Genomic DNA, 18,512 nt, shown 5'->3' on the forward strand with positions numbered 1-18,512 from the left:
TGGCATGCCTGTCCAATCAGGGAAGAAGGGAGGACAAGGAAAACCCAACAAAACAAAAAACCACACCAGAGAGGAAGTTTAAGGGAAAAAAAGACAAAGATGTTAGTAATTTGCAGGGAGCCTAGTGCAGTCTCACCCTCCAAGAACCTTTTTTCATGTTGTTCATCAGATAAAAGTTGTCATCCTGACTGGCTATCTGCTTCCCTTTGGAGGATAGTGAGAACTCCTTAACTTGTGTGCATCATATTAGAGAGAAGCACTAAACTTGCTACTTATCTCCCTTCATCAATTAGCCAGGGAGAAAACAAGATGCAGCTTCACAGAGGACCAGATAACATGTCGTAGCAGAAGAAAACATCCCATGAACCTTAAAATTTGTGTATTAAGATGTTCTCAACTTCTTAACTTTTAATTATAATTATCACGCGATATGTGGAAATAACATTTTTCTGGGTAGGAAAGTCAAAATGTCATGGAAGTTACAGAAGAAGATTGCTTTGCAAATGGAAAATGAAGTCTTTGATAAGATAGTGAGATTGATTTTACTTTCTCTTTGACAACTGTCTGACCTCAGGCTGACAATTAGCATTGCTGTTGTAATTGGGATACCTACAGGGTAATTGAGTACCTACAAATAGCAGTGTTATTTTGTCAGTTTTGAGGCTAAGACATTACTGAGTGAAAGAATCAGTGCATTTGAAATTCAAGATAAGCAGCTTGAAGGATACTAATAAACAAACATTTTGATTAGATAGATCTAACATGTCAACTTTCATGAGAACAGTCTGCAGGCAGCCAAAACACTAATTTAAAAACCCAAGAGGTTGAGAGCTAATCTGTGCAATTCTCTGAAGAGAACTACATGGCACAGAACTGTAGGCAGTGAAAGCCACATTAATGTACAAGTATCTGAGCTAACAAAACAGAACCTCAAGATATTATCTTAGGGTAGATTCTCATTCTTCAGTACAATAAACAGTATCCAGGCTGTAACATTTGTAGAGGACCCTGAATGCACTGTTTTCTTCCCCGTTAGTAGGGTAGTGCTCCCTCTTTTCTGAATATAAACACAGAGCTTTAAAATTGGTAGGCTGAATTACCAGCCTGACCCATCTGATGGTGCAGGTCTGTCACTTACACTGTCAACATGTTCCACGGGAACAGACGAGATTGCCAGTGCATATGACAACTTTATCAGGCCACATCTGCAGAGAAATCGGCTGCCAAACACTCAGATCTCGATTTTACTGGTCTACAGTGTAATTAAGTGTTTATAAAGGAGACACTGATGCTTCAGAGGAAGAACAGCAGAATCATCCCATTACCTTTGAGGGAGAGAAAAATCAGGTATTTTTTTACTCCAACTTCCCGTACAAAATTCTTGTTCTATTAACTGAAATGTTCAGAGACAAAAAACCACTTTGTAAATGGCTAGTGAAAAATATTCTGAGTATGTACAGCTGTGTGCATACACACGCTTCCACATTTAGTGACAAGCAGATTTAAATCTTGACATGAAAGTCTCATTGGTATTGTGGTACTGGAAGGTGAAACTGCAGAACTGAGCTCAAGCAATGGGTTACAATGGTATTTCACCTAAGACAACAAAAACACTTTGGACAGAAAAAAATAAATTGAGAGATGAAACACAACATGACTTAATATTTTTAGGGCTTCCCTGAGCACAGACTTTTAGCTATCCCTCCCTTCAAGCCAGATGGTTCAAGCTCAGCCATAACCTCCAGTGCATATCAGACATTACCATGTATTACAGTAGCCTATCTCAGCAGACCACAGGCATGCAAGTCTAGGACTTGAAACAGCAATACACAGCACGTGGTAAAGGGTAGGGGAACAAGTCTGTAGCATCTCTCAAGGAACAGTCCATTTTCGAGATAGCTTTCACATCCCGTGACTACATCTCAAGCTTGGGGACAGGCTCTCAGGCAAGGAAGTGACTTCTAAACCGCGCAACCTGTGGCTCTGTCTGTGGGATGCAAGCACTCTGTGAAAGTTCACTTCTACAGGGAGCTACGTGGAATGGGTCTCTGGAAAAGGTTTCCGAGCACGACTTCAGAAACAAGGCAGTTGGCTAATGTTGTTATGGTAACAACATTAGTCTTGAACATACCCTTATCAGGAAGAACGTCCTCATTAGCGGTAAACCTAATACCTTTCCCATCATGCACTGAGACATGAATTCAAAAGGCAAGAAGCAAGCAGGATAAAGAGAGAAGAGTATGAATTACAATCCAATTAGCGGCATCACTTAAACAAATACAAACATTCTAGCTCTTAATAGACAAAATATCCTCTTACATCTCTTGCACCAACACATGCTTTGGAGAGCAAGGCTCTGTGGGAGTAAGGGGCTGTCTGGGTTAAAAAATAACAGAATTTGTGCTGGGTTTTTTTGCTGCCTGCCATAACTAAACTGCAAGCCCTGATCCAACTTCGCGGAGCAAATTAACAGCACAGTGCTACAGAAGCCTGCTCAGTAAGAAACAGAGGGCAATAGATACCTCACAAACTGGAAGAGGCAACCATTGAGCAGTGAGGTACGAAAGGCAAACAGCATTTAAGTAGTTCTGCATGCAGCCATTTCCTCCCATTGGCTTGTGGAAAGCTCGACTTATGCGGAGGGAAGCACCAGTCAGAAAGCTCTGGTAGGCAGATGTCAGCAGGAGCAAGTCATGACTTCCTCAGGAACATTCCATCATTGAACCTACAGATACTAGGCAGCATAGCTCAAGTTTTTTTGTTCCCTAAACAGGGTCCAGAGCTCTCAAGCCTGCTAATGTAGAAATGCAGATTTGGACCAGCTCAGTGGCCAATACCCAGTACCTGTCTCCTGAAGTGGCTCAAACAAGCCACAAGGAAATGTCATCAGTCAGCAATGAGCCATAATCAATGACTTTATAACAACTGCATCTTATGTCCTAAAGCTGGCGATTCATTCTTGCTTAGCTTCTTGAAAAAAAATAAAATACACACACACACACACTTCTCTGGCAACCGTGAATATTCCTAATTATGTTCAATTACCTTTGTGTATCTGCTACACACTCACCCTCAGTGAGGTTTTATAGTCAAATCATGCATCACATGCAGCTGCTTCCTCATATCAGCTTTAAATTTGCCACCTTGCAACTTCATCAGGCCATCTTCTTCCTTTAGTTTTAAACACTCCTTTAGCTTTAAACACTCCTTTAGCTTTAAACATTCCTGACTGTAGCATGGAGTGTAGAACAGCAGTGCCGCACACATCCTTATATCTTTCCTCATCATGACATAATAGTAACCACATGAAAAAAGAGTTTCAGTTCATGCCCTGGATATATAATGTGGAACATTTGCCATTGAACGGCAAGGACTGAAAACACACTGTGCACACACAAGTTCCCTGTTAAAAAGTGTTTCATGTAACTCTAATGGCAACAGCCAAGCTCCTGGAGTCCCTTGTGGGTGTAGTGGTTTGGGCCTGTCTGGCCACTGGATGTCATCGTTGCTCTTTGGGGACACAGCTATAGGATTATTCTCTCAAATACAGGTACTGACTCTGTAGCTAACTTCAGAGTTTTAATGCAGTGCGTTTCAACCTAAGCAAGAACATATCGTGCGGCTAAAAGCAGGGATGATTCAGTCCCCTGAAACTACACTCAAATTTTCACTTTAAAAACAAACCTTCATTTTCTCAAGAATTCACAGTCCTTCCTCCACTGGCTGGGGAATGCCAGTACCAGGCAGTCTGATTTTCAGGCAAGGAAAAATGTTTGCTAGGGAGCACTTTCCCCTAGACTTCAGAGCTCGGTGAGACAGTATGGCGACAGACTTGGTACAGTCTGTGGGGTTGCCAGCTCTCATAGCCTTGGCAGGATTAAAGGAAGAAGGACCCCAAGAAAAGACACCCTCATGGAGTTACAACTTTTGCTGTTGAGATACAGTAGTCCAATATCAAAGGTTGTACCAGCTTGAAAACTTAAAACATCAGTTTCAAGTTTTGACATAACCTCTAATGGCATCTGTCCCCTCTTCCTGAGATTAGCAATATTTATAATTAACCAGTTAAGGTCCCTGTCTAGAGACCAAATTATTCTGTACAACAATCTGTAGACGTTCACATGAAAGCAATGAAAGACAGTTAACTGTTTACCCCTTCCAAATCAACGAAATAGCACCACCACCGTGCCGTCCCAGGGAGCTACCAAACAAATCTAGTGACACATCCCAGAAGCTTACTAATGCATTGTGCTAATCTATAATCATTTAGTTCACACATATTCTGTACTGTCTGCAGATAGAACTGTGCTTCTGTTGCTCTCCTCAGAGATTTTTTCCCTTTACAGGCTGTATGTAGCTCCGTGACGCATCACATTGTTGTCTACCAGCCTTACTCAGGACTACATGGGCTGCTGGCCTGCAACACAGGCGCCGACCAGTTTCTGTGGTGGTGTCTTGCTGAAATGGTCTCTCACACCACCATGTAATAATTTTCAGTACAGTAACTTCAAACTTCAGTCAAGTCACCCACCCACATTAATTCATGAAACGTGACTGTTAAGTGGGGATTGCAGAAAAAAAGACCACAAACGCCCCAGGCCTTATGTTTCAGATATTTCTGCTGTCTCAAAATGTAGTTGTTGAGTGGGAAATAACCCGCTTTCTCCCCTTCCCAGTTTCCAAAGCTCTGAACTGTCACGTTTCCAGAAACGTTACTGCCAAAAGCACTCTACAAACTGGCAGTATGAAACAGAGTAATTACAAAAAGAGAGGAGATAGCTCCATTCAGTTTCACCAACAGCACAAAAGAGTCTCACCCTGAGCTGTCTGAGTCTGGACAAAGGTTTTGATGAGAGTGTCTGTGGTCTGAGTGTACAGAGAGAGAGCATATCGAAGTGACTGCAGGTCTGGACTCTTCTCCAAGAAAGTTTTCTTCAGACCGTTCCCACCAGCATGGAAATATTGCTAAGAGTAAAAAAGAAACAGGAAAAGTACTGAGGAACAACTGCAGCCAGTAACCAACATTTATGTGATACTGTGTGTGCGGATGGAAAAGAGCTGGAAATTTTTTTCACAAAACAGCTTCTGCACAGCCATCTCTTAGTCGAACAGATACCAACTGCTCGTGGCTTTCCTCTTCCAAAGCACTTAAATATCAGTATGCTGGCTCCAAAACTTATTTAGCTTTCCAGTATCACCCATTGAATGCCTTTATTGCTCTAACAGCAGCAACAGATTCCTGCCATCTCTTGAGCTGGCACAGGCACTATACTTCATTCTCCCAAACAGTATTTGGGGACGGAGCAAGGGAACGACAGAGACGGAAATGAAATTACTTACTTTGATCGTATCCAGTGCCAGATCCAAAACAGCACACTGCTTTGGAGTGAGACTCCTAGTTTCTTCTCTCACCATATGATCCTGCAAACAACCACCACAATGAGATGTGAGTACGCTGTCAGAGCCTCAAGGAAAAGGAGTCCCCAGTATCATCACTTTCTCTGGATTCATGCTGTGTTCATGTGGCCACAGCATTAATTCAGCTGTTTAAGGAATGCTTAATGTAGTCTCTCAGGGTCATTTGTTACAGCTTAACTTGAAAACAAACTCACTTTCTCTGTTTCTTGCAGGCACAGAAGAGAGAAACAAGGAAAGGAAATGGACGGAGATTAAGTGACAATTTAAAATCACAGTCTGTCTCTCAAAATGCAAACAGGAGTCTGCTTGCTACTCCTGTCATTCTAAAGCAGCCACAACAAATCTCTAAAAATATCATCTAAATCAAGAAATTCTGATAATGGGCAAAGTTGTTATATTTTCTTTGTGGATTTTTCCAATTCTTCTATCTACAAAGGTCAGTAATTTATCATATCATTGGTATAGAGGAAGAAGACCAACCAACCACTATGTCCTAGAAAATACCTCTGCTAAAAGAAAAAGTTGTTCCCATTAAGATCCACCGTCTCTAATAGCAAAGAGACAGGGATCCCTTGGGAAGGGATTCCCTTTCCTGCAGTGGGAACTTATCCTTGTTAGACTCCTGCCACAAGGATGTGCCATCCCTTGGTACTTCACTAAGCACTTTCTCTCTAATGCTTAGTCTAGGTCTCAGGGAAAGATGGCACAACTGAGGAACTCAAAGCTTTGCACGAACTCAAATTCTAATTTTTTGAGCTGCTGAAGGGTCAAGCCAGCTGACTGCAGTCTGGGTGCTGAAGCATTCATAGCAAAGATGCAGGCAAATCGGGCAAAAGTGACTTATCTCTACTTTAAACACCTCTGATAAGAGACACTCTCCAGGAGACACATCTACTAAATTGTCTTTCAGTAAAGCATGCCTAGCATGTGGCATCATACACGCGTCTCTCACCGATAACCCGCTGGCTATCTTGCAGTCTGGTGATCCTTCGCACTGCCCCGTGCTCTTCCTGCTCGTTACCCACCACAATCCACCTCCTGCCTGATGAAGACAGGGCTCACTACAGTCTAAGAGCAGTGCCAAGTGTTTGCAACGCTCCTCACAGATATCCAGCTGGCACCTTTGCACTGTGCTGTGTTAAGTGGTAGAGAAGACGCCTCCCAACTCACCAGCCTCTCAACAGTTTGCACCAAGCTTTCTTGAGCACTGGAGAAACACCTCAACTTGCATCTTTCCCTCAGACCCATGTGCAGTCGCACAGCTCTTTGTAAGCTGCCACATTCTTCTTTCGTGACAAGCTGTCCTTAGGGGAGCGACAGCTCTCCTCCCTCTTCTTCATGACCTCAGAGTAATTCAATTGAAGATGATGTGGCTTCACACTTCAGTACACAGAGAGTAAAACATTCTTTTCTCTGTCTGACAGTCAGATTAAGTGCACAATCAGCCAGAGCCCAAGGCCAGGTTCATGGAATAGGCCAATTTAGTCAGGGTAGCTGTGTCCCCAAGGCAGCATGACTTCCATGTCTGTCAAAATGACTTTCTAGGTCTGCCTGATAGATTCCTCACACTGCAACAGAAGCCAGGTGGTCAACAGTTTTCTCTTAAGCACCTAAAGAGCTCATTCAGCCCTGCTCTGAGAGGCCACTCAGCCAGTATCCATGCTGTCAATACACAGCAAGACATCACTGTTTTCTGAGAGAGTTTCCCAGTGCCATTTGCCTCAAGACATTGTGTAAAAATAACTCAGTGACCAGACTGGTAACACTTGCACCTACACACATAGGAGTCTACAGCTGTCATTCGCCTATGTACCTGCGGATGTAGCAAAAAAACCCAAACCCAACCCAAACCAACCCAAAAACTTTTCTCCAGAGGTACTCGCAGAAGAATATCTGTGGTCAGAGCTTGGCTGGTTACCCTGGGGGCAGGAGCACAAGGGAAAGGAGGCTGCTGCTCCCTGCTCCAGCTGCTGGCTGTTAAGCAAACTGAGCAGAAATAGTTTGATAATAAATGGGAGGCAGGTATGTGGCACCAAGGTGCCAGGTTTATGGTTGGTTTTCTGAGCATTTTAAAATACATTGTGAAATTGATTGAGCATCAGGACAAGAGCCTGTGCTTGTCAGGTCTGTCAGTCTCAGTTTTCAGCTCAGTTATCTGGTTCACTAGGGCTTTGTTCCCCCTGTCCTGTTTAAGACAAATAAAGCTTAAAATCTATCCCATCATTTTCTCAGGCTTTTAGCAAACTGCAAAACGCAAGAGAGAGGGAGCCTGAAGAGCCATGTACTCAAGCCTTCCCTGTTAGCTTGCATGTGCCTGCAAAAAGGAGGAAAAAAACAATGATACCCAGGATGCTTATACCTAAACAATTCACACTCTTTGAACACCTTTACTATTCTGGAAGTTTGTGGATGTCAGTTCACACCATCTTTCTGAACTAAAGGTGTCCAGAATTCAGGTGGCAAACTGCTTTCACACTTGTGTACAGCTCTCTTGCCACATATAGAATCCTGTGTACCTGTGCTGTAAATAAAATCTTGAACACACAACAGGACTTGCCTGAGTTGCATGATTACATGCATTTCTAAAAATGCAGTCCAGAGTTGCCAGAGTTAAGCTTGCTAGTAACTGAATTGAAGACAGGCTGCCACTGAGGGATGGCCTTCTCCTGACCAGTGCAAGTGGAAACTGGCAAGGCTTCCAACTCATTTCTGGCAAAAGGCACATTGCACGTATTAGGAAATTCAAGTAATGAGAAAATATGGAAGAAATAAAAGATAACAGTGAATGTTGCTGGCTATGCCTGAGAATGCATATAAGACACAGGACCTTGCAGTTGTCTGTGCACAAGCTTGTCCTTGAGACCTGCAAGGAGAAACGTAGCGAAATTTGGAGCTCTTCCCCTTTGACTCCAGGAGTTCAGGCAGAATGCAGGGACAGTTTCTCTTCTTCCAAATGCAGGGTTCTTGCTGATGTTTTTTGAAAAGGTAAGGGGATACTCACAGAAAAAGCAAGTCAAATTTAGAGGCTGTGGTCCATCTCCCACTCTCCCAGGCTGGCTACAAAACTCCTCTCTCCTCACTTCTCCCCGAGAAGCGACGCAGAGCATTGTGGAAGCAGAGGAGGCAGTGCAATCCTCGGGAGCCACCATGTCACCATGGAGGGCAGCCTGGCTGTGGGAGCACATGGGGCCATCCCCCAGCACAAGCAACAGTTGTTATCGCCAGGGAGCCACACGTGAAGCTTTATGTTATGTTACTGTTAACTGCTATGTAACAGCCTCAAAATGCAGCTGGAGAAAAGCCCATGTATCTAATGACATACCTGCGTGTCCAGATCCCTTACCAGGCGTTGCTAATAAGCACTGCCTTAAATGACTTGTGTACTGTCCTGGCTAATAAACATGTAACCTGTGTCTGCTGGGCAAGGGAAACAGAGGGTTGTATAAGGAGAGCTCTAGTAAAGTGCATTAGGAAACAAAAAAAAAAAGATATGAGAAAAGACAAATGCATTTTGAAATTGCATTAATCACTAAGGAGAAGGCCTTTTGCTCTGGGAAGTTTTCCCTGATCACACTCTGAGATAGAGATCACGTTCAGCTCCAACTTCCTTGTGGCACAGTTTGCGCACCGCAACGCTTCACAGTTATACTACCTCTTGCACAAAAGCTGTTTTGTACCACAAGTCAAACCACAACAGAGTGCAATTCGAATGTTGTAAGGCGACACTATTTTCATACCACTCCTGTCGTGACCAGTGAATTAATGCTTGATTGGTTTAGGATGAGGTGGCGTGCACTTAGTAATGCTCATGTCATGCACGGTCACGTCATGCACTGTCAAAACACATCAACACAGCCTTCATGCTAAATGCCAGCTTGCCTGTAAAGAGAGCCCACGCAGAAGAAATTTACAGACACAGGCTCTCTTCCATAAGCAACAGTTATTTTTGTAACAGTTCATGTAATTCATCAACAGCCAGCACAATCACCTTCTGACGATAACTCATTATCAGGATCGCAAAAGGGACTCCCTTCTTTTACATATGGAGATAAAGAGGAACTGGGCAGATAATGAGAACTCTACTTTTTTAATTTTAAACTGATACACCAAACTGATCACTGTATCTACAGAAGAAACTATGTTCATGATTAAATCCACAATGAAATTTAACACTTAAGCACAACACTAATGTTAGCACAATGCATTTAAAAGCACACTTAGTGTGTTTTAAAGCATTTCTCTACAACTGCATTCAGCGACAAACCACTGGAAGCAAAAGACATGCTATGCACTACTACACCTCTATGCTTACACACACAGACGTTAACACAAGTCATGCAGAACAATACCTTCAACTTTGACAAGTGTCCCAGTTCCTTAGCAGCACTGAAAATCAACTGTGTCCCCTATGATTGCAAGAAGTTAGAAAAGTAAGGAGAGGAAATAAAAGTGATTATAAACAAGCTTTGCATGTTTTTCCTTTGAGCCAGTCAAGTCAGTTCAGAGCTAGAACGTTACAGAACTGCCCCAAGGCCAGTTGCAACAACCTGACTCCTTGCCAGTTCATTAACTAGCATAAAATCTGGCATTTCCGTGGATACCACATCAAGAGCTATTTCATAGCACAGCGTCCTACTAGCTCGTTTGCTCTTGCTTACAGCAGCCACCCATTTAAGTAGGACGTGCCCTCAAAGGGATTGCACAGGCTGGGTGTAAAAGTAGCGCATCAGCCTCATCTCCAAGTGCTCTTCCAGATCTCAAGTCAAAATACATATGAAGACAACCTAGAGAATGGCCAAAGCGAAAGATCGCATAGCTCATGACGGTCTCTCTGTGGAAGTAGAGCCTGAGCAGCAGGCTTGGGGCGAGAATATATCAGATGACTAAACTGGTTCTGAGCACTCTTCTGGTGGGAGATCAGCAACCAAAGTCCAGTGAACACTACAGCATCACTTTTACATGTCAAAAGCTTGGCCAATTGCTCTTCTTCCCACGCTGTGGCTTACCGATGCTGTATGACCAATGAAGAAACAAAAAGAGAAGACAAATCCTAATGATGGGAAATCTTGCTTAAAGTCACATACACTCTAGTATAATGGACTTTTACATAATTCCTCTGCAACGGTTACAAGAAACATATTTTTCCTTTTCTCCACCACAGCATTTCTCTGTAGTGTAATATTTCTTGACCTGGGGAGTTAAGTCCAAAATTTAATGAGAAAGCAACTATGACAATTCTCCAGTTTCTTCTCCCAGAGATGCTTTTCTTTCACTGAGATTTTCTTTCACTGTACTCCTTTCCACTCATCTAATATTTCATTTTTTCTTTAAAAAGTTACAACTGTCTATTACTCCACTCAGAATAAAATCCCAGCCTACTGTAATTCTGGCTATGAATTGCACATCTATTTTATCTCAAAACTTTGTCAGATTTGGACTATAGGACCAAGATAAATAAATGTAAATATCACCACAGGTACCATCTCAGAGTATCCGGGGGATGTCCCAGCTGAATGTCTGAAATAAGCTTCCAGGGATAGGCACTGGTGGGTGGCAATTTCAGTAGGATCTTTTTCCTCATGAAAACACTTGTGAGAAGTCCTCCTATCTGAGGACTGGCAGCTCCATGAGGGCCACATTTCCCCAAAGATCCCCAGTAAATCCAATTCTCCTCTTCGCAACCCTCCTTCTTTCTCTTTCACTACCCTTTCTCTTCTCAACAGCCTTTCACCCTCCTATTTAACCACAACTGCTATAAACCAGTCCACACTCCAAAATACCTCAAAATGTAATGAAGCAAAAGGTAAGCCCAGAATTATTAGATTGCCCTTTGCCCCTGCCTATGCCACTCAGTTTTTGTTTCTTTGCTGCCTTCAGTATTGGTTTATGTTTTCCATGATTAGTCAGTTCTCTGTGTTGCAGGAACTACCCCCATTTGCAGAGGTGACTCAGGGAACCAGGGACTCTCTGGGGCCTATTGCAGAGATCGTTGATGAAATCAACCTATTTTTTTTCTAGGCTTAAAGTTAACATCAGCCCCCCTGACAGCTTCATCTCTGCAAAAAATGGTTTCTAGAGGTAGCAGGTACCCTTTTACAGAAGGAAAGTAGGCAGTTTACAGATGTAGCACTGGAAAGACTGAGACCCACTGAGACAGCGGACACCCTCTGCCCATTACAACAGTAGCTCAGAAGTGAATTTTTAGATGAGATACTTTTTATTTAGTTTTGCCAGCCTTAGAAATTTCTTCACGCTGAAAGACTCTGTGACATGAAATCATAGCCAACCTCTTGATTTGCTCTATTCGTAACCATCAGCTAACCCTCACTGCTCCTCAGCCTTTTGTGTTTGTTGAATACAAATCAACATGAAATGAACATTATTGACTTCGTAGCTTAACAGAGGCTCTTGATAATTGATTAAATTCACAGCTCTCGGGGGGAAAGAAAGCACAAGCAAGGACAATGAAGGAAAGCTTCTGAAATGAAATTGAGAGCTTCACTTGCTGACAGTATTCAACGAGTAGTGTTAAAAAGTACAACTCTAAACTGAAAGAGTACAAAATTCTCCATATTTCCAATGAGTGGGGTTGAACATGACTGCACACCAGGAACACCACTATGGGTCAAATAATCCACCAAGGGACACGGCTTCAGACAGCGCTCTGGTACCCAACAGATGCGCCTGCTGTTCTGTATGATTGGTCACCAAGTTTGTTTGACTTATGGGTCTTAAATCTTAAAAGTTCTCAGGCCTGTTGACTAAGTAGAAAATAAAAAATAAAAAAGAATTAACATTTTTATAGCCTGAGTTTTCAAAAAGTTAAGTGACTAGTGTCAAAACACACCAACATTAACATTCCTTGATCCAGTGTTTTCACCCTTTGTCAGTGCTTTTTTAAAAAATACACATTTGAACAACAACATTAACCAGACTAGGCACGTAATCTCCCTGGCTCAGGCTTCTAAGGAGGGCAGGTCAGTAACACTGAGAAATACCCAGGGACTTGATACGCTTCAAGGAACAAAGCTGCTCAGATAACTACTCCTCAGTTCTTAGCCGCTAAGAAAATCCTCACCAGTCAGTGCCAATCTCTCAATGTGTCTGCAAGAGGAAGTTATTTTACCGTTACATTAAGTTTGTCATCAATGCTGGTAACATCTAATGAAAATCTGGACAGCTCCTTCCTCTGCCAAATGGCATTCTTGCAAGCAAGACGCTGTACTTCCTCAAAAAAGTTATTTATCCATGGAAAACATAACACAAAGGTCTACAGACAGTGCTCACTCCAGGTGCATCTCTAGCATATGAAAACAATGAAATTTAATTATCCTGTAGCTTTGAGAAAAGGTGCCTATAAAGGAATTGATTAAAAGCCCAACGACAGAATATGAGAAAAAATTAAGTCCTTACCATGAACTGTTTCTGCCTAGCTCTGTGGCAAATGTAGCTGGAAAGGGGACAGACCTTAGTACTGGTTTTCCAGGTTCTTCCAAGAAATTAGTTTTACCTTCCTAAACTTTCTGGAAATATAAAAGACATCTATAGTCCATAACACAAAGATTTTAAATTCCTTGTTAATGGTCTGACTGGGTTTTTCTCCTCATCTGAGAAGGATTATCAGCTGACTCAAGTTTAATTGCTAGAAGCCAAAAGAACTACACCAATTTATATTCCAAGAAGCTCAAACTCTTACAGCCTAACTGTCCTATTGCTCAGCTAACAAAGTTAGGAAATAAAGGCCTACTGCAAGTCTGCTGAATTCCAGTCTTCTTTTGGAAAACATAATATTACTCAAGCTTATTTTTCTGAGGCATACCAGTGCAAGGACATTTCTTCTGGCATTGCACATTCCTTTCCCAGATTTTTTTAATTCCCACATTCAACAATGAGATCCGATCAGTTATTATCAGCATTTATCATCAGGCTATGCATGCTACCACCGATTAAAAATTAAGATTATTTTTCAGCAGTTGTGGTGTATTAAACACTGAAAAAATAGGCTTAAAAATAGATGAGAAAGTGAAAATAATTACATGTTGGTACAGAGCACATGTGCAGTTTACAGACAATCATTTCATTCAAGGCTACGAGAGCTTTTTCTCCTCATCACAGAAGCGGACTTTTCTACACCCAGCTAGCACAAGGGAGAGGATTCATTTAAACTAACACAACTTAAGAAAGGTTTCAGAAAACCTCTTGTAGTCACATTCTTCTTCCACCACAGAACAACTCTGGAGTGCTGCCTCTTGCAGATGAGCCTGAAGAACAGCCAGTTAGGAAGTCACGTATAAACTCTGTCTGCAGTGTAAAGAAAATTTTGTCCTTATCCTGGACCATATTCTCATTTGGTGAAGAGAAGTCTGACTAGTAGAAAAAAGCACAGCAGGAGCACACACAAATCGAGACTCACATGAATGGCTGCAGTGTACCATGTGAAATAAATAAAGGAGAGGCTCTGGAGGAATCATCTGCATACAAATTAAACAACTCTTCACTGACTTGACTAGTCACTGATGTCACGCTATAGTTTAGCAGTGAGGGAGAAAGAAATGTATAACTAATCTGTTAATATCCCCAAGCGTTGTGCACTGAACCCCAAAATAAGGGTTCCCAGAGAGCTGTGTTTGCATATCCGCTCATCCGAAACAGAGTGTGTGTAATTAAATGTTCATCTTTACTTTAAACTAGCGATGTGTGAATTGCTCGTTGACTTACTGGAGATCATGTTGCTACTAATCTCACAACCCAGGGACAGTGGATGCTCTGAGAGGTAGAAGCTGCTCATCTGAAACTCATTAAGGCACCTGCAGCTCAGGTAGTCAGACCAGAGTCTGTAAAACTACCCCTTCCCCACCATGTCCTTCGCAGGCAAGATCTGACCACCTTCTCACCTGAGCCCCACCCTACACAAAATCTTCCAGAAGCAATAGAGAATGGAAGAGCAGAGCTCAGATTTCCATCCCTGTATAATACAGACTGAGCTAATTTAAGTGGAATAGGTCAGTCTAGAGAGTAACACTGAAGGCATTAAAGCACTGTGCGGTGACAGGGTTGTGCAAGCAACAAGTGAGACATGCTGCAGCATGTTGAGAACCTTCTACCCAAGTATGCCTTCCATGACCACCATCAAAACTGCTTTTGCACCTCTTGCCATTTTGCAGAAAGGACATAAAACATTCAGTAAGACAGATTCTTTTCTACCATGGATATCCCCTGCTGCTTAAGGGCTGCAGAGTTTTGGGAAGGAAATTCCCATCCAGTGGTCCTTCAAACGAGCAGAGGCAGCACTAGGGCTTTCCATTGCTGAGGGTCAGGAGAAGAGTGCACTAAGCTACAGTGCCTGGGGCTACTTCTGAGTTTGATGGGCTTTCAGAAGAAAAGAGAAAAAAAGATTACATAAGAAGTGCATGGTAGAAAAGTAGAATAGCAAGAAGAAAGTACTGCTTCTGCACTGCCTTGTCCTGCCAGACTTCATTACTAGGGATGATGAAAAGCTGATGGTGACAGAATAAATCACTATATCCTAGAGGATAATGTAAGCAGCTTTTTGCACTTGCAGCCCATATAACCTCACCACAGGATCCCTGCTCAAGGACTCCAAACAAGGCTATTTTAATCATTGCATTGGTCAAAACCACCCTTCTGAAACAGCAACTCTTTTCCAGTTGGACTAGTTCAGCCTCCTCAGTTCAGTATAACTGATTAGACAGTCAAAAATCCAGCTATGATCATTTTGCATTATCTCAGACAACCAAGGATGTGCTTCATTACACAAAAAGAGGGCCTTAATTTGAAACTGAAGTGATGGCAACAAGAAACTCTTTGTAAAAAATGAAATCTTGCAGCGGTTTATAGCAACGTCCCACAGGTTGGAAGAATTGGTTGATTACAGTTATTGCCTTCTTCATGACACAAGCATTGAATCACTCTTCTACTCTGCCTTTAAAATTCAAAACTAGCAAGTATAAAGCTCAAGCAGCTCCTCCCTGGTTCTCCCTGAGGCCCTTAATGTCACTGCTTCCATTCTGAAAGGGTCACAGTAATGCCACTCTTACATAATGATCTGAGCACCTTTCCCCAAAGACTTCTTTTTACAGCAATTCAACTGAAAGAAATTTCATTCTCTTAAATTTAGGTATTTTTTTCTCTCCTTTATAAATTAAAAAGGTGAGCAGAAATGATTACCCCAAATCTGAGCTCAGAGTAGCAAACTATGCCTCATCCTAATTTCATGCTTAATATGTATGACAACACGCTGTATCTCAGCAGTTTTCTTTAAAGTTGTTATAATCAAGGCTAAAGAAAAAAGCCTTCCTCCACAGAATGAGAAACACCTAGTGCAAGATGCATGTTTTCTCTCAGACAGTGCAGTCTAATAAGCCCACTAAAAATATTTAGGCAACTGCTGAATAGTTTTTCTACCTACTACTGTGGAAAATAAAAAAATCAGCATAAATTAGCCACAGACCACACATTTACTCCAATAGAGAGCTGAAAAGAATTTCTGGATAATCTCCAAACAATGAGGTTACAGCCCCAAACTTCACTGCCTTCTAGTGAGTGTCATCCCCCAGAGCAGCTGGGCATGCGTGACTGACATTTAATCAGTTTCTGTGGTTTCTCAAAACTGGGGAAGAGCTAATCTTCCATTTTTGAAAACATCACTACATTCATCCAGCACATCCACACAGCTGAACAATTACGCAAAAGACTTCCTTTGAAGGCAAACTATCTGGCCATGCTTCCAACTCCCCAATACCAGAGACAAAGAAATCATGCCAGCCCATGCGAATGTTAGAGCCTTCTATGGGGGTAAAACAGGGGGTGGCGTAATTAAACAGCAAGCCCAAATTAACTACGTCTAGGCAGAGAGACACCTGACTTAGAGATGACCATGATTAGACAAAAGTGTTTACGGTTGTTGATTGGACAACTCTTAACTGCTCAATAATGCCACGTACATAGCTCTCTAAAGGATGGTAAATCTCTAATCAATACAATATGATATACTTGATAGCAACTCCGTTTGGATCATGGATTTTGAATTTTATTTTTTTTCTAGAGTGTGCTCTGTATCTCACAAGCCTAATATAAATAGAGCTGCTCTCTTACTTTACCAGGTTACAGACACACTTTTCCATCCTCTAGCAGGCTACACACAGGCAAATCTACCTGGACAGATGACTCATTAGGTCAATGAAATGAGTTACACAGGCAACGGCAACACTTTCTGCTATGAGTCAGGAAGGAGAAAACAGTTTACCGTGTGGTCTGTAAGAGGAGGCAGCACAATCAGCTTCTCCATGGTATTCATTACCACCCTCCAGAGCTCTTTGAGCACCCGCTTCAACACAGTCTTTTCACACACAGTCGCAAACAGTGTCAGGCTGCAGGGAGAGAGCAAGAACTGAGTAAGTTCAAAGAATGCAATTTCCAAGGAAAAAGGAGATGTCTATGGGAGAATCAGCGCCCCATCCAAAGCAGTTTGACACAACCATTGCTTTTAGGGTAAAAAAAAAAATCCCTTTTCACAAAGTACAGCCCATCTTCATCCTTCTGAGTTCTAGTACTAAAGACATTTGGACAAAATGGATTATCGACATTTCTGATGTCAATCATTTCTATTTACTGACCTGGGGATTACAGAAGGTATCACTAAATAATGGTGGTTGAGAATATCCCAAATAAAAGCAGGTACCAGTGGACTGGTTCCCTTTAAGAAGATACTTCCTGATGTACTGGGTTTACAGATTACATAGGAAACATTTGCAAACAAATACAAAATAGTAGGTTTTAAATTTCAAGGGATTATTATAATGATTTTTGTTGAATATCTAAATTAATACCTCCCAGACTGTTCTGTAGAAGTTCCTGCAGAGCTTCTAACAGCTGCTGAAGTCTCTAAATCTTCCACCTCTATAATCACCTTGAATCATTTATTGGACTCCTCTGTATTTTGCTGCAATTGTATTCACCACCAACCACATGTTAATCTGCTTTTACATGAAGAAGTTGTGCTTTATCTCCCTAGTTAATTCTCCTTTATAATTGTATAGGCTATCAAAAAGGCAGGTTGTTGGACTTCGGCATTTACTGATCACACTGGGTGCTCTGCAGCCAGCAGCAGCGCAAAGGCGATAGTTGACCCTTGTTGTGCTGTAACATTTTCTCCCAGAGATCTCCCCTCCTTCCCACAGCTGGTTAGACAGTAAAGGAACAAAACTGGACAGGGACAAGACTAATGTGGGTAGGATGCAGGAAGCATCAAAAAAGACTCTCCTTCTGTAAAGGAGGAAAGCAAATAATCCAGGCTCGGATTATGATAATAAAAATTACTTGCTCCACAGCTGGAAAAAGCCTGCAGCATACCAAGCTCGCAGTGATACAAAGGGAGGTGGCTTCTCAGGATTTGTGAAGGCATGCAAGGCAAATGCTCAGATGAGAAGGCTCCTAGATGTAATGAGTGCTGCACAGAGTCACTTACTACATGGTGACCCAAAAGAAACATGGGGCAATCAATACAAAGAGCAACAATGATAAACTATATTTTAAACTTGTAAGGCTTCACATCTCTCACAGCATTTATTATGAAAATTACTGGCCATCCCTCTAAAAATAGAGAAGTGCTGTGCATCAGCAAGAAGTTTAACTTCCAGAGTGATTAAAAACTATTCGTCTTTGTAGTTCAAGGCTTCGATGATGAGAACTATGTGCAGTTAGCCACGGAAAGTCCCTGTACGGCTGAACCATGCTCTATGGCATTAATGGCAACAGTTAATTAAAGCAATGCATCAAGCTTATCTGTATCACATAGTTCATAGGCTTATTTTCTAGTCATATCAACACTAGGTATGACTAGAACACACACACATAACATGACTGGGATACGGAGTAGTATAGGTATCAAGTTATAAGTGTGGTTTACAATATATTCGCTAATTGGCTACAGTACAATCTGCATATGAAAAAAAGTGGAACTGGCAAATTTAGAATTTCAGTCTTTCACACTACCGGATCAGCAGTGTGTTCTACTAATTGCTGTGTTTGTCAAAGGGAAAAAGGGCTGAGAGTGTACTCTGCCACTGAATGAA

The 18,512-nt window shown here is 41.9% G+C and overlaps 1 protein-coding gene across 1 annotated transcript in view; it reads right to left on the reverse strand.

Annotated features, from left to right (window-relative positions):
• Positions 1-18,512, reverse strand: part of LOC104276754 (protein unc-13 homolog B) — an 85,574-nt gene that overhangs the window by 3,598 nt on the left and 63,464 nt on the right. The window contains exons 23-27 of the mRNA XM_009873182.1: positions 16,685-16,808; positions 9,768-9,824; positions 5,341-5,421; positions 4,818-4,965; positions 2,132-2,188 (exon numbers count right to left, since the gene is read on the reverse strand). Of these exons, the coding sequence (XP_009871484.1) occupies positions 2,132-2,188; positions 4,818-4,965; positions 5,341-5,421; positions 9,768-9,824; positions 16,685-16,808 (467 nt within the window). The remainder of the gene's footprint in view (positions 1-2,131; positions 2,189-4,817; positions 4,966-5,340; positions 5,422-9,767; positions 9,825-16,684; positions 16,809-18,512) is intronic.

The sequence above is a fragment of the Apaloderma vittatum genome, unplaced genomic scaffold (genome assembly GCF_000703405.1).
Source record: "Apaloderma vittatum isolate BGI_N311 unplaced genomic scaffold, ASM70340v1 scaffold3480, whole genome shotgun sequence".
Classification (NCBI taxonomy): Eukaryota; Metazoa; Chordata; class Aves; order Trogoniformes; family Trogonidae; genus Apaloderma; species Apaloderma vittatum.